Genomic DNA, 27,998 nt, shown 5'->3' on the forward strand with positions numbered 1-27,998 from the left:
TACATATTACCAATTTTCTTATCACTGAGGGGACGTGATTGAAATCACGTGTGTCCACGCATTTGCAGAAATTTTATCAATAGTTTTTCATTTTTTTTTAATGCAAAATGCGTATATTTTATCTGTGATAATTTTTTCATAGATATCTTATCTTATGAAAAATTAAGTATACTATTAAAATCCAATGACTTTGTATAATGAAATTGCTATATATACAAACGTGGTATAACTAATTAATTATCCTCATAGCAAATGTATTTAAAAATTTAATTATAATAATTTTAATTAAGAAATTATATTTGACATAAACACAAAGGGATCGAAAAGTGAAAACTAACCTCAAATATTTCGTAATATATAGTAGAAATGTAAAAAGATAAATTTAAAGTAAAAACTTTTTGGTACTTTTTTAATTTTACAAAGTTTTGCACAAAAAATGGTTCTATACTATTTATATATTAAGTATTTTGTTTATTTTTTATTAAATATTGTGAATATTTTAAAATTGCCGGCAATTATAAAAATGACATTTCGAGAGTATGCGCACAATGATTCATGCGCTAAAAAGAGACGCCATTTGCCGCTGTCAAAAGTTAAAATGTTTTTTTGTGTTGACACAGAATAATTAATAATATAATGTATAAATTCTTATAAAAAGCACTAATTAAATTTGTCAACTAAGTGATAGATAAATTGCACTTTAAATGAATTTTAATTTTACCAGAAAAATGTTTTATTTAACAAGAATTTAGTTATTCTAAATGTAAAATTTTTTCCGGCATTAGAATTTGTTTTGCAATTTTTTTTTTTTATAGAAAAATATTATCAAATATGTTACAAACACTTCGTGAACGTTCTCAGAAGCGTAAAAAATTATTAGCACAAACGGTGAGTTTTTGAAATAATAAATAAGTATATAATTATTACTTTGTAAGAGTAAGAAATTTTAAGGTTAGTTTTTTTTTTTTAATGAATTTTTATAGTTGGGAGTTGCAAGTCCTGTGGAACTTAGACAAATTTTAGGAACAGATATCGATGATATTAATAAGAAAAAAATTAGATTATCGACAAAATCCGAGGAGGATGTTCAAGGATCAAAAGACGATTCCGTTCCTACGGATGAAATTGTTTATAAAGATTCATCAACATTTTTAAAAGTGAGTATATTATTTTGTTTTGTAAATTAAATATATGCAATTTTTTTTTCTGTATTGTAAATTTTGTTTGTAATTATAAAAGGGTACACAATCATCGAATCCGCATAATGATTACTGCCAACATTTTATTGACACGGGTCAAAGACCTCAGAATTTTATTCGTGACGTGGGTTTAGCGGATAGATTTGAAGAGTATCCAAAACTTCGTGAATTAATTAAATTAAAAGATGATTTAATATCGGAAACTGCAACTCCGCCAATGTACTTGAAAACCGATCTCGCTAATTATAATCTTAAGGATTTAAATTGTAAATTTGATGTTATTCTCATTGAACCACCACTTGAGGAATATCAAAGGACATGTGGTGCTACGAATGTTCAACTATGGAATTGGGACCAGGTTTAAAATCTTTTTTTTTTTGTATTCCATTTAATTACTTGCTTTCTTTTTAATTGACAATTTTATTTAGATAATGGATTTGGATATTGGTGAAGTGGCAGCAAATCGTAGTTTTGTGTTTCTTTGGTGTGGCAGTAGCGATGGTTTAGATATGGGACGATATTGTTTACGTAAATGGGGTTTTAGACGTTGCGAGGATATTTGTTGGATTCGAACGAATATCAATAATCCTGGTCATAGTAAAAATTTGGATAGTAAAGCAGCATTGCAAAGGACTAAGGAACATTGTTTAATGGGTATTAAAGGAACAGTGCGAAGATCAACGGATGGTGATTTTATTCATGCGAATGTTGATATTGATCTTATTATATCTGAGGAACCTGAATATGGATCTATTGAGAAACCTGTGGAAATTTTTCATATTATCGAACATTTTTGCCTTGGCAGAAGAAGGTACCTTTTTTCTATTTTATTTTAAATTGATTTAAACTTATATATATATTTACTTTTGAAACATGTATAATTTTTTAGACTTCATCTTTTTGGTCGTGACAGTACAATAAGACCTGGTTGGTTAACAGTTGGACCATCATTGACAAATACAAATTTTAATTCTGACATTTACACGAGTTATTTCAATAATGGACAAATAACGACAGGATGTACCGAAAGAATAGAAGCATTGCGACCAAAGTCTCCACCTCCGAAAGGCAAATCAGTTGGAAGAGGTCGAGGTGGATTCAATCGTGGCAGAGGTAGAGGAAGGTAATTTGAAAAAAAATCCCCATTTTATATAAATTCTATTTTTAAAATATAAAGTATTACTTTTAACGTGAATGTATTTCGTTTAAGAGTTAATAAAAAAAAGATAGATTATTAAAATTTTCTTTATAATAAAAAATTGCCAAAAGTAGAGTAACTTACCATTTTTTTTTTTTAAATAAATAGTAGTGAAAAAAACTATTTTCACTTTCCAAAAAAAAGAGCACAAGGAGAAGAAGGGTAACACATTAAAAAAAATTACATTGTGTGAAAAAAAATCATAATTGTTTTAAATTCAATTACATATTTGAAAATATAATATATGTACAACCCACGAGATACAAAAAAAAAAAAATAAAAAAAAACACCTTGAATTTATAATACTGTACAATAAAGTATTAAACCTAATTTTTTTTCTTGCAACACAAAAAAAAGTATAAAATTCAAAGCTAGAAGAAAAGATTGTGTTCTAAAAAAAAATAAAAGTAAAAAAAATAAACTTACATATGGACTATTGTTACTCAAAAAAAAAACTGAAAATTAAATAATTTTCTAGCCTCTAACTGTAGTTTAAAAGAGAGAGAGAAACAATGTCTAACTAAGTTAAAAAACATTGCATTTTGAGTAGTTCTTAACTACATTTTTTTAAATAGGAGAAAAAAAATTGAAAAAAAAAATTATTTAGTGGTTTGACACCGACGTTATAATTGTTTGAAAAAAAGTCTTACAATCGGTCTAATTAACTATATGGTTCTATAAATTAATAGTCATAAAATTGACAATGCATCACAGGCTTGTCCGAAGATTTTTTTTTTTAAGGGAGGATGCGGGTTTTCTTTTTTTTGCATGCGTAGCGGATGACAGCAGGAGATGCGATGATAATCAATCGATTGAACAATTTGATTGATAATCAAGCGGTGCGTTGTTACACTTGCGGGAGAGTTGATCGTCTGTGAGGAGATTTGCTCTGATTGGCCCGCCATCAGTCAAGTCACAAAGTCACAAGTACGTCGACTCCCCTGTAAAAGACCTAACGTCAGTCAATCCGTTGATTTTTTAAAAAAATTTTATTTCCTAATTTTCAATATAGTTTCCCAATTATCAAAGATCTATTTTCATTTGATTTTAATCAGTAAATTTCTTTTGATTGAAAAAAAATGATTCTTTTTTACCTATAAAGAAAAGAAACAAAATTTTTTAAAATTAAATTTGAAATATTTTTCAACTGTACTGAAAAAAATTCTTTTTTTTTATTATAATGAGAATGAGGAAAGAAAAAATTATAATATTAAATAATATATAACCAATACACACAGCAGGAAGTTTCCAATCAGCAATATAAAGAAAGTAGAAGCAGAAAATTAAAAGGAAAGCAAAAAAGGGGAAAAAATTAATTTTCTTTTTTTTATCGAAAATGAACAATTAGAAATTAAATTACAATAATAAAGATAGTCGAAGAAATTATTAAATAATGATAATGATTAATAATGAAAATGACGCTAAAAAAAAGAGGATAATTTGGAAAATTATTGGGTAAAGCAAGTTGACAGCTTTATGTTTGTACCAAAAACTTTTTTTTTTATACGAAAATCCATAAAGCATCTACGTCACTATTCTGTACATCGAAAATTGAAAAAATTACTATTTTTTTTATACATTTAACGAGAGTTAAACTATAGAAAGAGGGCGGGGAAAAAATGCGGTATTAGAGGAATCGTTAGTTTGTTAGTGCAAATTGACAAGTGTTACGTATATTTTTTTTCTTTTATTGGATTCATTAGAGTGTCAATTTTTTTTCAGCGAAGATTCCTATTATGATTAATCATATTATATATTCACAAGTTATTTACAAAAAGAAAAACATTTTTGATATACTATTTCCCAAAAAAAAACGTGGTTAAAATGGTTCAAATAAAAAATAATTTTTTTTTTTATCAGTCCAAGAAGGCCTTTTTTTCTCAAATTTCTTTTTTCTTAATAACTAAATCAATTAATTAGAATTACAAGATATTATTAAATTATGATAAAAAAATAGTAAATTTATTTTTAAAAAATAATTTACAAAAAAAAATTATTATTTAAAATTTAATAATTAAATTATTATTAAATTTATATTTATTTATATTCATATTTAAGTAATTTTTTTTTTTCTATAAATTCCATATATTCTATATATATCTTCTTTTTCTATAAATTCGATATAATTAGTTTAGTTTTGAGAAAATATTCGAGAAAAATTATGTAATTAATTTATTTGGACCGCCAGTGGGGGGGGGGATTTTTTTTGCCATAAAGGACGCGATTTAATGAAAAATAATTTACTTGAACCATTAATACAAAAAATTGTTAAAATAATAATAAAAATTCAATACGAATCTCCACTGATTTTCTTTTTTGAGATTCGCTCTCTGCACAGATTTCGATTTTCCTACGTCTCTTATTTAATTTTTTGATTTAACATTCATAATTTTTTTTTTCGTGATACACTTACGCGCACATTATACAAAATGCAAGGAAGATATTTGTATATTTATACGTCGTGAAGTATTTTTTTCTTATTACAATTTTTTGTATGGTTAACATTTACTTTTCAGCAACTAATGTATTTTTTTAATTCGTAACCGTAGGATAATCTTTATTTTTCCTTTTTTTTAATTCTACCAACATTTAGGTACTTTCTACATTATACAAAAAAGATAGTATAAAGGGAAACTTTTTTTTGTAATATAATAATTATTTGGACTCGATTTCTCGTAACAAAATTCACATCACTCGATCTCTATAAATAAAAAATAGAAGAAAAAAATTCTTTCAAAACTAATCTTAGAGTACAATTGTTTTTTGTTTATGTTAAAAACTGTTTTTGAGTTAAACTCAATTCGTAAATATGCTTTACATAACTGTGTCTCTGACAATAAAAAAAGCGTTTAGATCATTCTTTTTGTTTTTGCATTTTTATTAATTAAAATCAATTATTTTAATTGGGAAATTTTATTTCACAATTAAAATTTTTATTTTAATTGTATTTGATTTTTTTCAAATCGAATTTTTCTATTATCGATTTATACTTGAAAATTCTTCAAGCATTTTTTTTGTGCAAAGAATGTTTGGAAAAAACAATTTTTTTTTTAAATTCATTTAATGAAATGAAAAAAATTTCATTAAAAAGATCTTATCTTTTTTTTTACGAAATTCGTAATTATTTATGAGTTTTCAATATATAAATAGAAATTGAAACTATATCATATACAATCCTATAGATTAAATCGAATATCAATGGTAGTTCTAATTATTGACTTACAATTTACTCCTTATGAAAATAGTAGTTTTTTTTCTTTACAGCATTTTTTTTTTTTGTCAGTCCGTACTTTACATAAAACGTACTTTTTTTTGCTCTTATATGAAATCTCATTTTCTAAAAATGGGAATTTGTTTCATCTTTTTTTTCTTTTAATCTTGTTAGATGGTTTATTTTTCTACTGCTTAATTTTAAAACAAAAAAAAATATAATTTGATGCAACATTTCACGAATGAGAGCAAACTCAATTAATTAATTAAAAAAAAAAAAATTCAGAAAGTTTTTTGTATAGTATTTTAATTTTTAAAAAAATGTCAGGATTCTTTTAAAAAGAATTTTAATAAAATTAGTTTTGGATTTAAATTTTAAAAAAGCTCTCTTTTAAAAATATATATCTCGTAGATAAAAGCTTTAAAGGATAAAACGAACAGGCGCTTTCCCCAGGTCGAATCGATTGTCAGCTTAAAAAATAAAGTATAATATCTGTGTAAGTCGCTACTGAAAAGTAGTTTTTCTATCTTTATCACAATGTTTTCATGTTCCTCAAACAATACTAGGAGAATTGCCGATACGTTTCATTAAACGAAAATGACAAACATTTCGCAAAAAAAAAAAAGAAAATTTTCAACAACAAAAATAATCGAAGACTACCAGAGAATTTCATAATCACAATTAGTCAATAATTCCAAATTGAATGACAATAAATTTCAAATTGGATATTAAACTAATTTTTTTTTCCTTTTTAGAAAAATATCCTTTTATCACAAAAAGAATCACCAATAAAAAAACATTTTTTCGAATGATTTTATTGTCGAGAAAGCATTAAAAAATAATTTATTTCTAAAATAAAATTAGAATCACTGTCTTAATTTTTTTTTTTTTTTAATAATAAAATCATAGTCGAGATTAAGTTTGTCCATTGTATGTAAGAAAGACTATAATATTTTATTTTTTTTATCACAAAAGCTTTCGTTGGGTGATAATTCTCTGGTTATACCTCGGATCATATCACGCGCATTGAGATTCAAAAAAAAAGAAAAAAAAAAGTTGATCACACAGCTGTTGTCGAAAAAAAAAAAAAACGAATGATGATATTTCCGAGAGAATGCCAGATTTATACATTAGATAATCAAATTTTGCGAATTCAGAAATAAATGTCAAAATGACATTCGAAAAAAAAGTTGAGAGATGATGAATGTGTGTGATAGGCGATGAACTCACATAATATTAATCATCCCTCCATCAGACAGAAGACGATATCGGCCCACACGTTGATCCACTGGTGGCGAACAAGACACATATACATATATAAATTTTATATATGTAGAAAAATAGTTTCAATAAAACTTTACAAAAAGAATCGAAAAACAAATAATTTCTCTCATCAAATCAATTTCAAAATCAATAATAAAAATTTATTTCCTCTTGAAATTGATTCGATCATACGTCCCAAGAACAAATTAACCAATCTCGCTATCGAATTTTTTTTCGTTTGACAAAATAAGATCTCAAAATTCCTTTTTTTCATCATTTTCTAAAAAAAATACTTCTTTTAAAATAGTTTAAATAAATACTAATTAATTTAATTTTTAAATATCAATTTGTTCCAGAAACTTTGATCTAAAATTAAAATATATAAAAAATGAGAAAAAAAAATTAATAAACACTCCAAGCATAAATAAAAACCTAAAATGATGAAAGCAAGAAAGTTCAAGATGCTTGAAAACAAAAAAGGAAAAAAAACACGATTTTTCCTATAAATAATCACGCAACGACTTTTAAATTAAGTAAAAAATAATAAACTACTTAAAAATCTACGTAAAAAAAGAAATCTTTATAAACATGCTCTTAATTATTAAAAAAAAATCTTCGATAAATAGAAACATATTCTAAATCGCAAACGGCTAAAAAATCGAAACAAGTAAATATAATTTACTTTTATCAAAATAATAATAAGCGGATGTGATATTAGAAGACACTAATATTTATAACACAATTGAAATTATAATTTAATTACAATATGTGCGTATAATTTTTTCCATAAAAATATCAATTACAGAAATACATTTTTGTAATACCTACAATTAAAAAAAAAAAGAAAAAAAATTTAATGAAAAATAGTGACGTTGTGAGGTGATATTGATAAATATAATGTGTTTATAATAATAAAAAAAACCAGTAGCAAGTAATAGTTACAGTGAGAGATGTAATATTGCGAATAGAAGGCAATGATAATTTCTAGCGATGACAATATTTATAACAATAACAATAATTATAATATCACAAAAATAATTTTTTTTTATACACGATGCAAAATCATTTATTCGTAATTGCATTTTAATTTTATTTTTCCGTAACGAATAATATTTATTCGTTTTTTGATTCATTATTAATTTACTATCAACATGCGATGACACAATGAAATTCTAAAAATTCCTCTTTTTTTTTGTTGCACAAGCACTAACGAATTCAAAAAAAAATTCCTACATCAAGGATTCCATTATCTCGTCTAGTTCCATTATCATAATTAAATTAGATAATCGACATATCATGCGGTCTAGCCATTAAAAAAAGAGAAAGAGGTAGTGAAAATGCTTATTTTTTAAAAAATACTACTGAAAGAACTGAGAAAAATTTTTAAAATAGTTTAAAAATAATATAAAAAAAAGATTAAAAAATTTAAATTGAAAGATAAAAATAAGCGGAAGAAGATTAAAGGGGATAATGAAGATAAGAAAGAAATGAAATAAAAAACAAACAATTTAAAAAAAGCAAATGACGAATCGAAATTTCAAAAAAAGAAAACAATTTACCAGACTTAAGTTTTTCAATATAAAAATTAACTTAATCACAATGTCCAACCTTCCTTTCCAAAAAAAAAAAAAATAAAAAAAGTTGTTTATACAAAAAAAAAAAAAACCATAGTAACAAATTTAAGATATACTTTGCTACTTTTAGTTATCAGGAAATTAGTTGATAATTTTTATAAATAAAAACTTTCGATAAATGATACAAGTGAAAATTTCTATTTTTTCAAATACCCAAATAATTTATAAATTAGAGCAAAAATTAAATGCTCCGTATTGGACAATTTCGAATAAAAGTTTTCATTTTTTAAAATATTTAAATACTATCCATTTTATAGATATTCTTCAAAAAATTTCAGTTTACAATTTACTTTTTCGTTAAAAGTATTAAAAATCAAGATTATTTGAATAATATCTCATTTTTTTCGGGGATATTTCTCAATCAAATTTTTTATCCGATTTTCACTAATTAAAATTGGCAATAATTTTCAGAAACTCTCAGTGGGCATTTGAGTTTGATTTCTAATAAAAAAAATTCGTTTTCATGCATTTGAATATTATTTTCTTTTTTTGCAAAAAAAGTATTGTTTTTAAAAAAAATATATACATATTTACCGACTAATTTTAAAAATTCCAACACATTTCTAAAAAAAATTCGCCAAAAATAAACAACTATCTACTGTATAGTACAAAAACCAAAAAAATATTTCTTTTTATATTTTAATAACAACAAAATTTATTGTCTAAATCGATGCACAAATATTGCATCTCTTTTATAGAAAAAAAATTCTCGTTCAAAATCAATTTCACATGTTTAAAAAATTTTAAACAAAAGAAATCAATTGCAAAACCGAATGCAAAGAGTAAAGAATTTAAATTTAGAAAAAAAATAATCAATTCTTAATTAATATAAAGATATTGCGAATTTTTTGCTACTAAAAAAAATCACTTTTCAGTCAATTGAAAATTGTTTTTGTTCGCTTTCAACGAAATTTCAGGGAATAAAAATTGAATAAAAAGCGAATAAGTACCAAGAGCAAAAAACTAAATTATCAAAGGTGGCAGATCTTTACAAAATACCGCGAGGAACGTTTTTTTTTTTTGTTTTAAACACTGGTGAAATGTGCTTTTTCTAAATATTTACTTTCTACTTCTACCATTATCTCCAAGTGAAACCCTTAGCAGTTTCTTTGAGACTAGCTCTGTGGTGAGTATTGGTTTGTGTTTGGCTACTGCTGTGTGTAAGATGATGGTGATTTGCCATCAGAGATGTAGAAGACTCACCCGATTCCCAACCATCCTCGTCACCAGTCGTGTCACACTCGCTACTGTCAGCTTCACTCGATTCACTTGGCGTCTCTTGTCCTCCCATTCCTATTTGTACATTCTCACTTTCTCTGCTCATTGTTCCTGGCACTGTTGATGGAATATTCCCACCTACACGATGCATATATAAAGTTACCTACAAACAAAAAATTAAATCATTAAAAAAATAGAATTTAATTATCAGAATTTCAAATAACTGGATAAACAAAAAAAAAAGAGGTGCGACTCACTTTGAAATTTGCATCATAGAGTTTGTGATGTTTATCTTTATGCGCGTCGTCTAAGCCCCACTTGTCAATATTGAGTACAAGTGTAGGTGGCATTGGACCTAAACTCGCTAAACTGCCAGTTCTCTGTTTTGTGTGTGATGTCATCATTGGAAGTTCCATTGCCGTTCCATCACAACTCAATGCCCTCGTCGATCTTTCCACTGGAAGTTCTCCATTGTCATATTCCGACGTTAAATGATCACGTACAAAAAATGTATTTATCCAAAAGTGAAACATTTTTTCCTAATTAAACGCAAAAAAACATTAAAGAAAATTTTCTTTTTAATTATACAAATGAATAAAAAGGAAACATACTTTTCTCTTCATTTTTGGCCTATTGAAGAACTCTATTCGAATGTCACCAGTAACAGGAACACTGTGTTTTAGAGGCATTACTAGAGGTATAGAGTTCGTATTTTTTCGTACTTCGAACGCGTCAGAGGTAAATATTTTTCTTTTACCTTCCGATATCACAAAATGCACGTCTAAAAAAATGTTTTACATTAATTCTACAATAATTCTAAATGTGATAACAAAAAATACTTACAGCCTTGGCTTCCGTTAAAAATAGGTGCTGGATCCAGTTTTATTTGACGTAAAATTAATGTTACTGGCTCATAATGAAGACCTTCTTTTACTAATGTTGCATAATAACCAACGTATCTTCTTTGCGAAGGTATTGTTACTCCTTTCCTATTTTTTTTATTAAAATTAAAAAATGATTAACCAATAAAAAAATCTATTTATATTATTTCTACTTACATATCAGTGGTTCTTTTGTTGCCGTAATATTTGAGGGCCTCAGTTGCCGATGGAAATTGATGACTATGAAGAAGATAGCAACATACCATCACTCCCGTTCGTCCTTTTCCCGCTTTACAATGAACAACCGCAACATTATCTTTATGCTCTGACAGCCATTTATGAACATCTTCGCAAAATGGTTTTATTAATTCCAACATTGGTGGATTATGATCATCAAATGCATAAGTTGCCACTCTTTGCTTAAATTTTTTACAATCATACGACCTTTCGGAGCAGCTGAAATATACATTCATTTATTATTATTTATAAAATAATAATTTAGAATTTCAATACTTACAGATTGTAAATTTTATAATGGTCCTTGTGTTTGGACTCTAATAATTTAACCACATCATCAATGTGATTTCTATAAACTCCCTCAAGCTTTTCAGCAGGGAATCCCATAGCTATTAAATTATGTTTTATATCTATAAAAATATTAATTAAGGATTACATAGATAAAAATTTATAAAAAAACGAATTTATCCTTTGTGACACGTTTTTGATTAAATAAAAAAATCTTTAAAAAGGATACATGAGAGATCAAGATCGAATCCATCTTCGGTAAAACGCTTTCGTCGTTTACTAACCAGCCCCTTTATGGGGTTGATCATTTTCATATTGCTGATGGTGTTCGCCATGCTCGGTTGATTTTGTTTTACCTCGCTGGCCTCACTTCCGACCGAATCTCCTTCGGTTTCCACCTCTTCTCTTTCCTCCCGTTTCCCTTGGGGAACCTTAATCTACATCAAATCTTCTTTTTTACAAAATATTCAATTATTCCTCCTTTTTTAAAAAAAATAAAATATTTTACAAAATTCAGAGTATTAAAATCATTTTCAATTTTATTTATAGAAAAAGAATAATTACGAAAAATTAACGAACCTGTGGCTTTCGAGCCGTGGTATTAAACGAACCCAATTCTGGTCCTCTTTGTTCTTCCAGACAAACATGGAGGGGTGTTACCGACGCCGAGATGTGCTCTGATATTTTGTTGTTAAGGCGACTACTCGTGGGTCTCCTGCAGGAAAAGCATATACCCATCAATTCGTAGAACATAGGTCCTTTTTATTATCCATCTCGCGATGTCCTTTTTTTTTAAATCTTCGACGAATAAAATCGGATTTCTATATATTTAAATTTCACTATTATCTCACCACTAGATTTACTTTTTTTTGGCAAGTAACCGCCAAAATATTCCCTCACACACACATACACAGAACAAATTGATTTTGTCCATATATATATATATTTATTTATATAAATTCAAAAAACACTTGATAAAATCCCCAAAAAAAAGAACTAAAACTCCTTCATGGCTGTTACATGATTTTTTTTCTTTTTTGTTTTTTAATGGAAGACAAAAAAATCTTCAGGGAAGGACATCCATTTTTCCTGAAAAAAAAAGAATTAAAAATAATCAATTGGAAAAATATTTTATTATTAATTACTATCAACTAATTTATCATTTCAGTTTTCAGACAACCTAACCTAAAAAACATTCAAACTTTTTTTTATAACTAATAAACAAATAATAAGATATTAAAAATATTTAATTAATTCATTATTATTTTTTTATACATATTGCAAAAAAAATCAAAGGTCATTTGCATAAGATTTTACAAAAAAAAAAATTGCAAATAAATTTTACAAAAGTATGGAAAAATTAACTCTAAAATCAACAGATGACAACGCGTTGGAAAAATCGTTTTTTAACGCAAAATAACACTGCTGTCAATAGAAAAAATAATTGATTTTCTAAAAGATTTCGCCATGAAACAAAGGAGAATAAAATTTCACTGACGGTGGGAGAATCTTAATCGAAACTATACCACGAAAACCCGTTATCTCTTCTTCTTCTTTAAATTATATATGCAAAATTCCAAAATTCGTTCAAATCAAAAAGCTTACGAAAATATGAATTTTTCAAAGAACTTCAAATATACTATCTATTATATTCTTACCGTCATATAATTGCGAAACTGGGAAAAAAATCTTTTCGCAAAAAAATAAAGTAAGGTTATGTCACATAGTGGGAGCCGGAAAATTTTATAATCCTTTAAATATGTTTTCTAATAGTTCCTGACAATAAGACTAAATATATCTAATCTTGACAGATCACAAAAAGGGATTTGAGATTTAAAAAAATAAGAAAAAAGGATTATTACTACACTAGCTAAAAGGGGGCCATCGTTGCAAATCATATCCTCTAAGCCATGTTTAAATCGCGACACTCCCTTTTTTTTATCCCTTAATCACGATCCCGATTATCCTTGGTGAAAATTGTAACATAATTTGCAATGGTCCCGCGTTATTCAACGTGTCAGCGTGTCAAAATCTGCACTTGCAGCTCTCTACTACACCTCTCACAAGCGCGCGCACTCACACATTGATGACAATTGAGAGAAACACACACATACACACACGAACATATATATATATATTATCCCCTCACTCTTTGAAACAATGCATTGGATTATTGGATCTATATAGGAGAACAATTCGCGAAAAATTGATCAACACGGAAAATTTGAATGCTTACTATTTTGTCAGGATGTCTGGAAACAGTATATAACTTGGATGCCTTGTTACAGCCCCGAGAGGAAGGGGGGAATTTTGTTAATTAGAAGTGTTCCCCCAACTATAAAGCGTCTATTTCACAAAAATCAAATCACTCGATAGTTGATAGAATAAATCAAATATCACAACAATTCACCTGATGTAACATTCCCAAAAAATTGTGACCACGAAATTTCTCAGTCTTGGTCACGGGAAATTTTTGATTTTCCGGCCCTCCTGCGGCATCACTCTTGTTTCAGGGTTTTCCACACAAGTAACAAAGATGGCGCTCATCTGAAACTGTCTGTGAGGAGCTCTTATATAGTCAAACGTGATTGGTCGAATTATTTTCCCCCTTCTAAACCCTTTCATTTTTGGAAAATCTCCATTTTTCCGGGCATTTAATTTTTTACAAAATGTTTTTCATTTAGAAAAGTTTTGTTAAAAGAAAATTAAAAAAAATTTATATATATAAAAAATATAATATAAATAAAAATAAGTAGAAAAAAGTATTTTTTGCCGGGAAATTCAAAAAATGCATTTTGATTTTAGTGATAATGAAATAATTTTATTTTTGAATTAATGAGAAAGACATTTAATATAGTAACAATTTTTTTTTCTTGTTGAATCTTACATAATTTATATGAATTATTTTTTACTTACATTTATGTTATTAAGAAGTATTTACATACAGATCTAATATTTACAGATTCATTTGGTTTTTGATATTATATGTGCATTTATTTTCTTAAACACTTAATATTTGTGTATGTTTGTTTACAATTTTGATTTTAATAATACCTAGATTTGTTGCGTTACTTAATTTATTTTATTTAAAAAAAATCTAATTAACAGCAATACCTATTGTTTAATTTACCTTTTTTTATACATTCACTTCATGAATTATAGGTATTAAATTTAAATTCTATTATAAAAAAATGGATTCGACTTTAATACAGTGAATATTTTTTTTAAAGAAATTAAATTTACTTTGTACTTTCAATAAAATGAATATTTTTAATAAAATAAAAAAAGAATTTAGTATTATTAAATTTAGTACTACTTATTAAAAGCAAAAATCATTTCTTTGAAATGTTTTATCGTTTGATTTTTAATTATCAATTCTCACTACAATTTATATCCTTTTATCATTCCGATAAAAAAAAAAATTCATTACCTTCTCTCTCTCTCGTAAAAAAAACCGCATTTATAGACTATATAAATATTTTAACTACCAATTCATTTAGTCTAAATCCAATTTAGTCATGGGTAGACCGCTTGTTTGAATTTTCGATGTTTTCATTTTTTTCAAAGATGTTAAAAGATCATCCATTGTTATTGGACGCACTGCATCGTGATATTCTTCATCATCCGTATTTGTACCTTGCGACGTGTTCGATTCTCTAAAAAAAAAAACAATTTTTAATTAAGAATTTAAGAAATAGAAAATAATTAAGTAATTTCAAAAAAAGTTTTCTTACAACGTATGATTTCTTAGATAATCACGAACGCGATAAACTGATGCATTTCTGCAAAGTTCTTGTAAATCAGATCCAGAAAATCCATCAGTCATTTTTGATAGTTTTAAAATATCCACATCTTCAGAAATTGGTTCGGTATCTAAAATTAAGTGTAATATTTTTTTCCGTTGTTGCTCCTCCTTAAAAAAAGAAAAAGAATTAAAAATTTTTTTTTGACACAAAAAAAAAGAACAGTTAAAAGAAATAACTGACTGGCAATCCAATATGAAAAGTAGCGGGCATGCGTCTTAAAATTGCTCTATCTAAATCTTGTGGCCTATTTGTTGCACCCATAATAATAATTGTACAAGATGGATCGGTAATTAAACCATCCCACAATGACATAAATTGGGCTTTCATCATTGCTGTCGCCTCATGATCTTGTGAATTACGAAATCTAAGAAATGAATCTAAACAATTTTTCAAAAAAAATGAATTTTAGTTGTATTAAATGAAATGAATTTATAAATATTAAATTATATTAACCTATTTCATCGATGAAAATAATGCATGGTTGAATTTTCACAGCAAGTGAAAATACAGCAGACGTTAATTTTTGACTTTCTCCATACCATTTGTCAGTGAGAATGCTAACATCCAAATTTATAAATCGTGTTTTAGCCTCACGTGCTGTTGCTTTTGCAATCATTGTTTTTCCACAACCTGGCGGTCCATGTAACAATACGCCCTGAAGAAAACAAAAATACATAATAATATAAAAGAACTATATAGTAAAAATAAATAAAAAAATACCTTTGGTGCTTGAGTTAATTGTGAATCTTCAAAAAGTTCTTTTCTTTGAATTGGTAGTATCACAGTTTCTTTAAATTCTTGAATAACATTTTCAAGACCCGCTATACTCTGCCAGGATACTTTAATATCATTTGGATCGACTAAATGACTAGCTATTGTCATTTCATAATCGGTTAAATTCTCACTGTCAACAGTAAGAACATTGTCCGACTCTGCAAGTCGTCGTAATTGTTCCTGTGCCTGTAAAATAATTAATTACCTAATAATAATAATAATAACTAATTAATTTTAAATTAAAATAAAATACAATGTCAATAAAAAAAACAAAATACTCTACTAAATGAGGTTAGGTTATTTTTTCTCAATTTGTTGTCATGTTTTTTTAATTAAATATAATTTAATTGAACCTTTTTTTTAGCCTGTTTTTTAGCTTGTGTAGTAGGATCCAATTGATTCATAATCCATCGCATGCTGAAAAATCCAATTGCCGCAACGAAGGAAAATCTCGCGACGAGTAATACAACTTCATAACGTGACGCAAATCCTGCTCCATCAGTTAAATTCATTGTTTTTTTTATTATATTTAAATCTTCACAGATAAATGTCAAATATTTTCAAAAACCAAACAAAGTTCATTACTATATTATTATTTAAAAGAAACAAATTTTCACTTTTATAACCTTCGAACCTTTTTCTTTGCCAATATAAGTGAAGTTGGTTGAATTTTGATAATATCGATTGCTATCATTCGATTAATCGCAATATTCGACTAGTTACACGTCCAAAACGAGATATCTGGTTGGTGGATAAAATAGTCGAATTTCACCAATCAGATGATTGGACTTATTAAAAGTTTTTTCTCATTGGTCAGAAACATTTTCAAGCAACCGACAGTACTTTATCAGCCAATCCGAGAGCGGGATACATTTTGGCGGTCATCACGTACAGCAACCAATCACGTCGCTCGATTAACAGTGCACAGTGACTCTCATTCCCGCTCATTTCCTCATTCCCTGTGGAGGCCTCGTACTGTGCGGAGGTTTGTTACTTCAGCTACCTAAGTTTTTATCTTTTTTATCAAGTGTTTTTTCTTCAATTCAGTGTTTAATTTAATTGTTTTTTTAAAAAGAAATTCGTAGTGAAAAAAGACGTAACAATAGAAAATAAGCGAAATTGGCAATTTTTGTCAAGAGGTTCCATGAATAATCAAGATCAAGAAAGAAATTTTTTACGATTCATCCAGGAATCGTGCAATAATCGGCGTCTAGGAACATTCACGGTATACAATTTTTTTTTATATTTTTCATTATTATTAAAGTTTTGAACCATATTTATTGATTTTTATCGATTATTGAAAAATAAAATGGCCGCCATGTATGGAAAAAAATTGCCAATTATAATCCAACGAAATCGAAGAAATCATTTGCAATTTTAAGATAATTCATTGTAATAAAACCTTATTTAGTACAGAGTTTATTATTTTTTATTTATATTTAACTTTTTTTGAGATTAAAATAGAAATTTTGTCAAGTTTTCACAAATTGGGCAACAAGTTGGCGGCCATTAAATTTTTTCACATGAATAATTATTTTCGCCGAATCAAAGAGGAGTAAAATTCCAAGTAGAGTTTTTATTTTTAGATATATTTAACTTTTTTTTGAGATTAAAAGAAATTTTGTCAAATTTTCACAAATTGTGAAACAAGCTGGCGGCCATGACATTTTTTCTCATGAATAATTATATTCGCCGAAACAAAGAGGTGTAAAGGAGTTTTTATTTTTTCAGGTTAATTATTTTAGAATTTCGAAAAAAATAATTTAAAAAAAAAATTATACTATAATATTATATTAAATTAAATTTTGTTTTGAGAAAAATATTTCTTTTTTGAGCTTTCGTGGAATTGCAGATTTATTTCAAATATACATATATACCTATAGTTCTCGGAATTTCGCATTTCTCAGAAATTTCACTTTCCGGAAATTTTATATTTCCGAATAAGGCGAACGAATTAAATATCTAAGAAATGAATTATTTATTAAATAATAATAATAATAATATTTACTTAATTAACAAAGACAAAATAAAATATACAATTTTTAAAGTTGAATTTTATTTTTCAAATGTTACAGAAATTTTTTATCAAATAAAAATCAGAATTCGTGAAGAAAATTGAGTTTTCACAATTAAAGAAAATATTCGCTATGTTAAGAAAAGTAGAATGGGGTTTATTGCATAAGCCAATGAAGAAACAAAAACCGTCAAAGATGACTTATAAAAATCAACCAACTAGATATGAAAATCAATTATTTTTCACAAGTATTTATTACTATTGTGAAATGTCCTGCAGATGATGGCGATCTTTTCATTTTTTACCAAAAATGGTAAATATTTCTTATTTACTAAATATTACTAACAAAAAATTTTTTTATATTTTATCCAATTTTTTATTTTTTTCATTTCATTATTTCATTCGGAATTTTATATCATAATTTTATAGTAAATTAATAATAATAAAAATAATAATAAATTATTAATTGGTATTATTGATTGTATAAAATAATTTTGTGGATAATTATAAAATTATAAACATTATAAAATTATTATAAAGTTATAATCTGTATAAAATTATAAATTGTAAACAATATTTTATTTTTCAGATAAATAGATCCTTTCGAGAACAGTCGAAATTACAACTAAAAGTTCGATTAATACTTGGTCTCTTTGTAAGGTTACTTTTTCAATTTCCAAATTGAAATTTGTAACCCAGAGGAGGGATCTCCAAAAATTAATCGAGCAAAGGTTGCCAAGTTTGATTAATACCTGGTCTCTTTGTAAGGTTATTTTTTCAATTTTAAAATTGAAATATGTAACCCAGAGGAGGGATCTCCAGGTATTAATCAAGCTTTAAAAGGATTCTTCCAAAGAGGAACCTCATTATTAAGGTAAATTAATTATAAATTCTCAATTAATGAATTTTTTCCATTTTATATATTTTTTCGATTTTTATATTCTTATAGCCACAAGTCAGAAAATTTTTTTTTCTCAGAGAAAAACATTTTTCACATTGAGAAAATTTATATTTTTGTGGCAATCTCTTATTATAAAATCAGGAATATTCCAATAAAAAACAAAACTAATATCGATTTTAATGTTTTTGTTTTCAGCGTCATCTGAGGAAAAATGGGAAAAAGGCCAACAAAATTCTTTTTATATAAAAAAGAAAAAACACAGGGAATAAGTTTCGCGAATTTTAATCCGTTATAGACAAAGTAAAACAATTTTAGATTCAGTGCGGTTTTAGTGATTCAATTATATATAACAATTTTAGGAATTTAAACCGCTAATAGTGACAATTAAAAATTAAATTAATGATATTCTAAAAAATGTTTTACTTATAAAATTTCGCGAATTTTAAACCGTTATAGACAAAATTGACTAAGTTTAGAATCAGTGAGTTTCGCGAATTTTAAATCGTTATTGTAAATAAATTGAAAAAGTGTAAAATCAGTGCGCGATTAAAAAAAAAAATATTTGAATCACAAGGGTTTTTAAAGTAGATAAATATTTTCAAATTGTTATTTTATATATCGAATGTTTTAATTAACTTTACCACTCAGTAGATTTTTTAAAAACATGATTAATAGTTTTCTGAAATGAATTTAAATCTTCAAAAATTTAAATTTATTTACTATTTTGTGCATTCATTTTTAAAAATAATTTTTTTGAGTTTTAAACAATTTTTTTTTTGGTAATACAATATTTTTTCAATTATAAGAATAAAAATATAAAAAAATAGGTCACATGAATATTTCCCAAAATTAAATTTACATTTAACAAAATTTTTAATTAAGAAACTTTCTTATTTAACCATATTTTCTTTAAGGAGAATTTTTATTCCAAAAAATTTTCCTTAAGGAGAATTTTTATTTCAAAAAATTTTTATTGAACAGAATTTTTAAATGTAAGAATTTTTATTTCATCGAAACTTTAATTGAATTAAATTTTCAAAATATTTTACAATTATTATATTCTTGATAATATATTTCGGTTGAGTGTTTGTTTAGACAAATGGAAATTTGACGTTTTAGAAGTTCTATAAAATTATAATTTGGATAAGTAAAAATTGAATCAAATTAAGTTTCCATGAAAAAAATATTCTCACACTTAAAAAATGGAATATCTGCTAGTTTATATTACTTTATTATTTTATTTGTAAAAATTGTTGCAAAATTCTATTGTGGGGAATATTCATGCGTCCTGAAAAAATGTTTATTAAAATTTATTGAGTTTTTGGTGTTAACTCTCTAAATGTGAATTAGTAGTTTTCTTCTAATGAAAGAGTGCGTATTCGTTTACCAATTAAATTAGTAACAGTTTTGACTAATTTGTAGTAAAAAAAAAACTACTAATTGCTAGTAGAAAACTATTAATTCATGGAGTAAGTCCTATTTTTTACTATTTCAAATTAGTAAGCCGATTTACTCCATGAATTAGTAGTTTTCTACTAGTAATTAGTAGTTCTTTTTACTACAAATTAGTCAAAACTGTTACTAATTCAATTGATAAACGAATACGCACTCTTTCATTAGTAGAAAACTACTAATTCAGATTTAGAGAGAAGATTTTAATTTTCGATATTTTTTTCTAGTCATTCTAAAAATTAGAGTATTTAAAATTTTATATTTTATTTCCTATTTGAATTCAAATACTTTTTTTTTCTCGAGTGTTTGTGCGCGAGTGATAAATTTGGAAGGATTCCAATCATGCATTTTCCATTTTCAATAAAGGTAACTTTTTTTTTGCAAAAATTTGGTCATTCTCATATTTTCAAAAAAAAAAAAATTATATCTTATTTTCTTAATGTTTAACACAATTATTATTATAAATTAAATTTTATTTTTTTACAGGACTTCCTTAAAGAATAAGGACTATGGACAATATGCTGATCACAAAACTTCGCAGCATCTTTCCCTCAGTCTATATGGAATCAACAAAAATTGGTAAGTCCCTCCTGTCTTTGAAAATTTATCAATTTCAGGTTGTAATAAATTTGAAAAATCTCACAGTGACCACTAATTTAAATTAATTGAAAAATTAAACAATTTATTATAATTAGTGAGTGGATTTTTAGCTGAATTTTTTAGATTACGATTTTCTTTTCTTGGCTCATGGAAAGCTAATAATTATTTTAACTATTAATTCTGAATTAAAATATAATTAATATAAGAAAAAGAAATATAATTATTTACTTTATTCAATTTTTGAAAAATATATTTCTTTCTCTTCTATTTTTTAAAATATGATAATAGAGGTATTTTTTAAATTAAAAATTTATTTATATTTTGAAACCAAGAAAAGAATACAAAAATTTGTTGTTTGAAGTCTTTGGTTATTGATTTTGTTTTTGGAACACATTGTTTTTTCTCATTCAATTTTGTTTGAGATTTTGATTTCCGAAATTTTAAATTCAACAAAAATTGTTTTTCTCGTTCAATTTTGTTAGAAGAGAGTTTGATAATGTTTAATTAAAAATTTGTGCATTATCAGATGTATTAGTGGTTTTGGCTGATTAATTTCAATAATTTAAATTACAATAAATTGTAATTCATTATTTTTTATTAGGGATTGATGAAGAAATAAAAAAATTGTATTCGTTTTAAATTATGCGCGGTAAACATTAACCAATCAGAAGTTATAGAATTTATCTGTGTTCAGTGCTGCCAATTTACGCAAATTTACACCAAGTTGCGTTCATTACATTATTGAACAAGTCGATAGAACTATATATATATAATTATTGTGAAATAAAAATAAATATGGCGAAACTGACAAAAGCGGTTTGGGAACTTTCATCAAATTTTGCATCAAATCAATACTTTTCAAGATTATTAACGTTAGTAAACACTTAAAATTTATTTCTCTATTATCTTTTACTTTATCTAGAAAATTTTGTAACTTGACAAGTTTTATAAAGTGATATAAATTACATTTTTTAATTCAAGTTTTGTTCAATGTTTGGATGACGATTTAATGTCACTATTTTTGTTTTATATTTTGTAAATATATAAAAACAATCAAATTATTTTATGATTATTAGTTTCATAACCTATATTTCGATATTTCTTATTTGTCACTTGATTATCAAAAGAATAATATTCTTTTAAAATATAATCAATATCTAAAAAAAAGTATTGAAATTATTTGAATTTTGTATTTGTATTAAATGTAAATATTTTTCAGTTCTTAAAATTATTTTCTAAATAAAATATAACTGGATTTTAAATAAAATTAATAATTATCTTTTTTAAGTAAGAAAAAAAAGTACAAAATTATTTTCTGAATAGAGTAATCGATTGAGTTTCATTTTTGTTGTATTAAAGTTTATTAATTTGTCTTTAAGGCCACCAAGGATAAATATTCCTCTTTCAATTCAACGTAATTCATCAGCCAAAGCTGCTGTTAATACATCTGAGGATGCTCTTATTATTAGCGACAGTTGTGTAAAACGTTTAAAAGAAATTTCGGAAAATGGAGCTTGTTTGAGAGTAACAGTCGAGGGTGGAGGTTGTTCTGGATTTCAATATAAATTTGATTTGGATTCGACTATTCAGGATGACGATAAGTAATTAGCAACATTTATTGCTGTATACAGAAATCCTACTGTGATTGAAAATTAAAAAAAAAAAACCTCTTTCAATCGTAGCAATTCTGTGATTGTTCTTTTTTCATAGTTGTTTTTAGAATATTGAAATATTGATAGATTTCAATTTACAGAATTTTCCTGAAAGATGGGGCAAAAATAGTGATAGATCCAACATCATTAGAATTTGTAAAAGGCGCAACTGTAGAATATCATAAAGAATTAATTCGTTCAGCCTTTAGAATAACGAATAATCCTTTAGCGGAACAAGGATGCAGCTGTGGCGTTAGTTTTGCAGTAAAATTAGATTAATTTCACGAATTTTTAGTCTTCTTTCTCTCTCTCTCTGCGTCCAGAAAAAGTGATTATTGAAAATATTTTTTAAATAAAAAAATCTATATTTTAAATATATGTATATATATAGAGAGAGTATTTTTGAAATAACAATATTGATATTTCAAATTTATTCTTCGTGAAATTCTATTTTATATAGAAACTTTTGTTTACTGTTATTTTGAAAAAATTGTAAAATGAATACAATTTTTTTTGTTATGGGGAAAAAAAAATGTTTTCGCAGACACGAAAGTATTTTAATTTTCATGATTTTGTAAATTGTAGTCTAAATAAGGAAATATTAATTAATTCATTTACTATTTTTCTTTGGATCCAAGTATAGACAAAACTGGTTTATTTTTTTCATTTGTTGAGAAAATGTGACTGGTTAATAATAATAAGTTACGTAAACATTTAGAGATTTATTTATTATTTTATAAATAAAAACATCGAATTCAAAAGATAACTACAAGTGTAAAGATCGGCAGAATCGAATTCATTGCTAGTCATCTGTTTAGTAATTTTTTTTTTTTTTAAATATGTACATAAAAGTTGGTTAGCATTTTCTTTTCTTTTATCACGGAATGTGTCAGATTGCCGATTAAATCGACACTTGTGTTTAATGTTAGTCTTTTATTTTCCCCTTTTAGTGTTCTGAAAAATAAAAAATGAAATATATTAATATATATATGTGGTTTTAATTTTTAATTTAGAATATTTTAGATTTTCCTCTTGTTCATACTTTGTTCGAGAGCTCAAATTTGAGTTGTTGAATCTCTTCGGTTTGTTGAATTAATTTTTCATTCATATTGGCAAGATGTTCACTCATAGTACTTAATTGAAATTTATAATTTCCTTCTTGAACCTCTTTATCCTCTTGCAATCTATTCCAATTTGAGAGTGCCTCCTTTAATTCTGTTTCACATTTTTCCCTTTTTGCCTCGCTTGTATCTAAATGAACGTTCATCACTTCGTTCTGGAAAAAATAATAATTTTGAATTTTAAAAAGTTCATTCAATTATAATTACGTTTTTAGTAAATTGAAAATAAATTTCTATTATGATTTTTTTTAAAGTATGTAATTAATTTTCACTTACGTTAGTAGCGATTGCTAGATTTTTCACGTGGCAAAGATGTTTTTCCGTAACAAGTTTATCTATTTCTCTTAAAAAGTATTCTCTAATTTTTGCTTCCCTCGCCTCAATTTCTTCCGGAACAGCAAATGGTGTTGTTAATCTCCCAATCTGAAATTGAAAAAAATATTTTTAAAATCCAAAATAAATTGAATGAATTATTAGAAATTAGTTTAATATATAATTAAATAAAAATTACCATATTATTAATCTCAATAGGCTGTAAAGAATCATTATCAGCCATATGTGTTTCAATATGATCCTTCTCAATAATTTCATCGTATTTTAATTTTAGAATATTATATTGCGCTTTCCAATGATTTAATTCCTTTTCAAGTTCCAATGGTTTTGTAAAATCATAATCATCGCTACTTTCTTCTTGTGTTGGTGGCCAAAGTTTTCTTGGTCCCATTTCTAATGTTGATTTTGATGAACGTCTTGATGCTGAAGGCGATGATAATGGTGAATGATCATTATTATTGTTATTATTATTATTTTGACGATGATTTGTTATTCCTATTCTTAAATCATAATCACATCCTTCACGTTTACCCTCGCCACTTGACCACGAAACAGTTTCTTCTTGTCTTTGTTTTTCACTTAATTTTCTTTGTAAATCATCACGTTCACGTTCAAATTTATCAATAATTTCACGATAATGTATTTCTAATGCTAATTTCGATTTTTCACATTGTGTTAATTTATTTTCAAAAAATTTAATCTCCTCTCTTAATGCATCTATTTCATTATCTTTATCGGCAATTTGCGATAATAATTGAGCATTTTCGATAATTTTCTTTTGAAATTCCTCATCAAGAATATGATGATTTTGTGAATTTGGTGCTTGAGTCTTATTCTCTGAGGATTTACTTCGATTTTTTTTAGGCTTACATTGTGTTTTATCTAATTCCTCTTGGAGTACAGTAATTCGTTTAGTGAGTTGTTGATTGCGAAATGAAAGACTGTCTAATTCTTGTTCAGCACGACGAAGTTCAACTTCTTTTTCTTTTAATTGTTCACGTATATCTGCATTTCGTGTTTGTTCTTCAATAACAGCTGTTTTTAAAATTTTTGCTTGTGCACGAATCTATATTGTGATAATGAAAAATAAATATGTTAGGAATTTTTCTGATAAAATAAAGATTACAATATAGTTTTTTTAAGACTAAAAATAGTATTTTAATAAAAATAAATGTTGGTTCATTATAAAGAACTAAGAGGTTAGGTTTGATATTTTTTTCGGGTGTTAATTTTTTTTTTTTTTTTTGACGTCAATTAAAGAATTAGAGTATTAATGCAAAAGTAGGTAACAAAATGAGAAATATATTAATTGGAAGTAATTGTTAAATGTTTAATGTATAAATAATAGATGTATTTTGATACTAGCCTTGGAATATTCTGTAGCAATTTTCTGGTACTTGGTCTCGAGTTCTCCATTGACAGCTTCCATGACTTTTCTTTTTATTTGATGTAAAACGACACTCGTAACTTTTTTTTTTTTTATTAACGATAATTGGACATTGTTGATATATTTAGTTGGATGCACAGTGTAGTTGAGGGGTATACACTAAAAATCCTTGAATAATTATATATATACTTTAGAACAATATCCTGAATATTAGCAGGGAATAATAATAATAATTGGTGACGTTTTGAATATTATTAATTTAAAAAAAATCATCACGAATCACTAGTGAAAAATTTGCCCGAGATAAATAAACATTGCACGCACATTATTTTATTTGTTTTAATACGCCCCCAGACATTAATTTTTACGTTTGTCAAATGCAGACACAGAACCATCTGTGCCTGGTGAACTGATCGCAAAATCAGTCTGTTGAATGCAGGTTTGTGACTGTATATATTGTGACTATGAATCGTCAAATATCAAGGCCGTCGTTTCATATACTCTTATGATAGAACTTTAATGTTATATGCATTAAAAAATGAAGGGATTCTTCATTGACAATTGTCAATGTACAATTTTCTGATAAATTGTTTTTCTTCTTTATCTATATCTGATTGAGAAATTTCTACCTTATCTGGATTTTTTTGTAATCCCTACCTTATCTGCATTTGCATTTTGGTTATGGAATTCCTACCTTATCTGCATTTTCAATTTTCTGCTTTATCTATGAAAAAGTTTCACTATTCACCACTAGATGTCAACACGTGTGTTGTTCCTATACATCATTTTTAATTAAAAAGGATATTAATTAAAAATTTCCATATATATATATAATAAAATATTAAAAAATTTAGATATTAAATATACATAATGAAAGTGTTAATTAAATCTTTTACTTACTAATATATTTAAGTATACTTTGAAGGAAGTAATTTTTATCTCTCTCTATATATATGTATCTAATTTTTTGATGAAATATTATCATGATGATGGAAATTTATTAAGTTTCTTTGACGCTTTCATAAGCTTTTAATCTTTGTGAATGCAATTATCAATATATATATGATGAAAGGAGATTAAAAATAATCTGCAAAAAAAAACCAACTTGTCTTTTACATCTAATTTTTTTTCACTCTCAAAGAGATGATAACAGGTGAACTTGTTTAAGATTCTATTCTATTCACTTTGAAGGTAAAGAAAAATGTCACAAATTTCACCTCCTGCCCTTTTGGTAAAATTCAAGATAAAGGAACTGGGTGCCAGCAGCTCATAGAAGGATCTCTCTCTCTCTCTCTCTTCTCTCTCTTTCCGCTTTTTTTTTAGTGAGTGACGTGTATTATAGCAACCCTTATTGGATTATAGTTTCTTTACCACGTATCACTTGTTGACACCCGCATTAACAACATCAGCATGTTGATCTTTTTAAGCCTCCTCACGTCAATGCATTTCTGGAAAATTTATTCTTCTTTTTCCTTTCTTAATCTATTTTTGATGATGAAAAATTAATGTTTGATTATTTAGAAAATATTCAATAGCATCAGATTTGGTCCGGTTTTTTTGTTTGAGAATTTTTGGGAAAATATAAGAAAATTACAATTTAAATGAATTTTAAATTAGCTGAATTATAATGCAATATAATTTTAAGGGATTCGAATTTTTAAATTTCAAATTAAAAGTTATTTTTTTCTAATAAAAGTTAAAAAAATGTTAATAATTAATAATAATTTTAATAACTTTATTGAAGCAGTTTTTAAAAATATTTATTTAAAAATACTTTTAAAAAAGTGCTTCAATAAAGGGGTTATTAAAAATTAAACATTGGATTATATCTTTTAGTTTAATTTTAGGAAAATGAATACAGCTTTAGTAAAACTGATTAAGTATTTTTCGGTGTAATATTTAATTAAATTAAAAATTCCGTTTTGAATATTAAAATCATTTAATTAAAAAGATAAAAGTTTTTTTAAAATATATAATTTATCTCTTTTACTACCTATTATATTACATATATATTAAATTATTTCTTCCCTTATAAATTTAATTTTTCGTTTCCAAATGTCGATAATTTCATTTTCAATACATGTAACATCGAATATAAAAATATTGTGAATTTGAGAAATATATTCTTTAAAAATTCTATTGCATTGAATAATATATAAATGGAATAGTTGCGTCGTTTTAAAATTTGTGAATTAATTAATGTTAATTTTATATGAAGGTAAATTATTATACAATAGTTTTTTGTCTACATTAAAATATTTTCAATAAATCGTGATAAAACTGTTTGAAAAATATTTAAAATTTATTTAAATTGTAATTTAAAAAAGTTTTTAATAGAAAATTTAAGTTTCTTATATTTCTGTGTTTTTTTTTTAAGAAATAGGAATGAAAATTCAAAGGGGTTAAAAAAGAGAAAGTATATAGTAAAAAGTGAGATAGTAGTTGTTGGCTATTACTGTTATAAACATATATATAGAACTATATAGGAAGAAAAGCCCGTGTGAGAAGGATTTATTGCCATCGATGCGCGAACCTGCTTCGGTAATTTGTTATTGTGGGTAGACTCTGCAGTATATAATATTCGCAAACACGACTGAAATACCGCACTATCAAAATGTTTGAAAAACGTGACAGTGCCGCGAAATCGATTTATGAGAAACCAAAGAAAGAAAGGCTGTGAAATGCTATTGGAATTTCCATTTAACACTTGAACGAACGCTGTGCAACGAGCAAATAGATTTTTATGCCTCTTCTCATCTACTTTCTTATGCGTTTTACGAATAAGGAAATTATTGTTTGCAATTTTGTTTTTTTTTTTAAATCTATTTC

At 25.9% G+C, this 27,998-nt stretch overlaps 5 protein-coding genes and 1 long non-coding RNA gene across 20 annotated transcripts in view; 3 read left to right on the forward strand and 3 right to left on the reverse strand.

Moving 5' to 3' along the window:
* Positions 1-489: 489 nt before the first annotated feature.
* On the forward strand, positions 490-2,700 carry LOC127276725 (N6-adenosine-methyltransferase non-catalytic subunit). The gene is made up of 5 exons (XM_051297359.1): positions 490-888; positions 984-1,157; positions 1,240-1,557; positions 1,628-2,010; positions 2,089-2,700. Exons 1-5 carry the CDS (start codon positions 832-834, stop codon positions 2,324-2,326), a joined length of 1,170 nt encoding a protein of 389 aa, XP_051153316.1. The 5' UTR covers positions 490-831; the 3' UTR covers positions 2,327-2,700.
* A 314-nt stretch (positions 2,701-3,014) lies between these two features.
* LOC127276721 (phosphatidylinositol 3,4,5-trisphosphate 3-phosphatase and dual-specificity protein phosphatase PTEN) lies at positions 3,015-13,666 on the reverse strand. 6 transcript variants are annotated; one of them, XM_051297347.1, is made up of 11 exons: positions 13,540-13,666; positions 11,709-12,218; positions 11,359-11,566; positions 11,122-11,251; positions 10,782-11,060; positions 10,567-10,712; positions 10,335-10,504; positions 9,981-10,262; positions 9,709-9,886; positions 6,839-6,896; positions 3,015-3,338 (listed from the first exon to the last, which is right to left on the reverse strand). In XM_051297347.1, exons 2-11 carry the CDS (start codon positions 11,880-11,882, stop codon positions 3,311-3,313), a joined length of 1,653 nt encoding a protein of 550 aa, XP_051153304.1. In that variant the 5' UTR covers positions 11,883-12,218; positions 13,540-13,666; the 3' UTR covers positions 3,015-3,310. The 6 variants fall into 6 exon arrangements, with proteins under 6 accessions (XP_051153304.1, XP_051153306.1, XP_051153305.1 ...); XM_051297348.1 differs by lacking the exon at positions 3,015-3,338 and adding an exon at positions 5,535-6,078; XM_051297349.1 differs by lacking the exon at positions 6,839-6,896.
* Positions 13,667-13,923: 257 nt separating this feature from the next.
* Positions 13,924-16,377, reverse strand: LOC127276688 (outer mitochondrial transmembrane helix translocase). The gene is made up of 6 exons (XM_051297291.1): positions 16,063-16,377; positions 15,656-15,895; positions 15,389-15,590; positions 15,116-15,312; positions 14,864-15,042; positions 13,924-14,785 (listed from the first exon to the last, which is right to left on the reverse strand). The coding sequence occupies exons 1-6, from the start codon at positions 16,219-16,221 to the stop codon at positions 14,626-14,628; spliced, it is 1,137 nt and encodes a 378-aa protein (XP_051153248.1). The 5' UTR covers positions 16,222-16,377; the 3' UTR covers positions 13,924-14,625.
* Positions 16,378-16,676: 299 nt separating this feature from the next.
* The window catches only part of LOC127276710 (uncharacterized), a 119,101-nt gene continuing 107,779 nt past the window's right edge, over positions 16,677-27,998 (forward strand). Inside the window, exons 1-2 of one of the 2 annotated variants that reach the window (XR_007842241.1) lie at positions 16,677-16,934; positions 20,563-20,655. This is a non-coding gene — a long non-coding RNA (uncharacterized LOC127276710). Of the gene's footprint in view, positions 16,935-20,271; positions 20,443-20,562; positions 20,656-27,998 lie in introns of those variants that run through there. The other variant, XR_007842240.1, reaches the window with a different exon arrangement.
* Positions 21,409-27,998, forward strand: part of LOC127276707 (iron-sulfur cluster assembly 2 homolog, mitochondrial) — a 345,592-nt gene continuing 339,002 nt past the window's right edge. For 8 of the 9 annotated variants that reach the window (XM_051297328.1, XM_051297327.1, XM_051297326.1 and 5 more), the window contains exons 1-3: positions 21,409-21,548; positions 22,056-22,277; positions 22,430-22,629. In XM_051297328.1, the coding sequence (XP_051153285.1) occupies positions 21,472-21,548; positions 22,056-22,277; positions 22,430-22,607 (477 nt within the window). In that variant the 5' untranslated portion in view covers positions 21,409-21,471 and the 3' untranslated portion in view covers positions 22,608-22,629. Of the gene's footprint in view, positions 21,549-22,055; positions 22,278-22,429; positions 23,313-27,998 lie in introns of those variants that run through there. The other variant, XM_051297320.1, reaches the window with a different exon arrangement.
* LOC127276698 (protein phosphatase 1 regulatory subunit 21) lies at positions 23,036-25,677 on the reverse strand. Its single transcript, XM_051297308.1, has 5 exons — positions 25,149-25,677; positions 23,961-24,848; positions 23,726-23,872; positions 23,371-23,604; positions 23,036-23,282 (listed from the first exon to the last, which is right to left on the reverse strand). The coding sequence occupies exons 1-5, from the start codon at positions 25,209-25,211 to the stop codon at positions 23,262-23,264; spliced, it is 1,353 nt and encodes a 450-aa protein (XP_051153265.1). The 5' UTR covers positions 25,212-25,677; the 3' UTR covers positions 23,036-23,261.

The sequence above is a fragment of the Leptopilina boulardi genome, unplaced genomic scaffold, assembly GCF_019393585.1.
Source record: "Leptopilina boulardi isolate dan_hultmark-lab unplaced genomic scaffold, ZJU_Lbou_2.1 LbouV2_151, whole genome shotgun sequence".
In the NCBI taxonomy this organism is placed as follows: Eukaryota; Metazoa; Arthropoda; class Insecta; order Hymenoptera; family Figitidae; genus Leptopilina; species Leptopilina boulardi.

Excerpts from the sequence above, each read along its gene's own strand:
- LOC127276725 (XM_051297359.1), top strand. The coding sequence starts at position 832 with ATGTTACAAACACTTCGTGAACGTTCTCAGAAGCGTAAAAAATTATTA. Across the intron at positions 1,558-1,627 it reads AACTATGGAATTGGGACCAG|ATAATGGATTTGGATATTGG; the intron begins GTTTAAAATCTT and ends AATTTTATTTAG. Across the intron at positions 2,011-2,088 it reads TTTTGCCTTGGCAGAAGAAG|ACTTCATCTTTTTGGTCGTG; the intron begins GTACCTTTTTTC and ends ATAATTTTTTAG.
- LOC127276721 (XM_051297346.1), bottom strand. The coding sequence starts at position 11,882 with ATGTTCTACGAATTGATGGGTATATGCTTTTCCTGCAGGAGACCCACG. Across the intron at positions 11,061-11,121 it reads CATTATAAAATTTACAATCT|CTGCTCCGAAAGGTCGTATG; the intron begins GTAAGTATTGAA and ends TGTATATTTCAG. Across the intron at positions 9,887-9,980 it reads TCTATGATGCAAATTTCAAA|GTAACTTTATATATGCATCG; the intron begins GTGAGTCGCACC and ends TTTTGTTTGTAG.
- LOC127276688 (XM_051297291.1), bottom strand. The coding sequence starts at position 16,221 with ATGAATTTAACTGATGGAGCAGGATTTGCGTCACGTTATGAAGTTGTA. Across the intron at positions 15,313-15,388 it reads TATTTTCATCGATGAAATAG|ATTCATTTCTTAGATTTCGT; the intron begins GTTAATATAATT and ends AAAATTGTTTAG. Across the intron at positions 15,043-15,115 it reads CTTTTCATATTGGATTGCCA|GAGGAGCAACAACGGAAAAA; the intron begins GTCAGTTATTTC and ends TCTTTTTTTAAG.
- LOC127276698 (XM_051297308.1), bottom strand. The coding sequence starts at position 25,211 with ATGGAAGCTGTCAATGGAGAACTCGAGACCAAGTACCAGAAAATTGCT. Across the intron at positions 24,849-25,148 it reads TTGCTACAGAATATTCCAAG|ATTCGTGCACAAGCAAAAAT; the intron begins GCTAGTATCAAA and ends ATCACAATATAG. Across the intron at positions 23,605-23,725 it reads ATCTAGCAATCGCTACTAAC|AACGAAGTGATGAACGTTCA; the intron begins GTAAGTGAAAAT and ends TATTTTTTCCAG.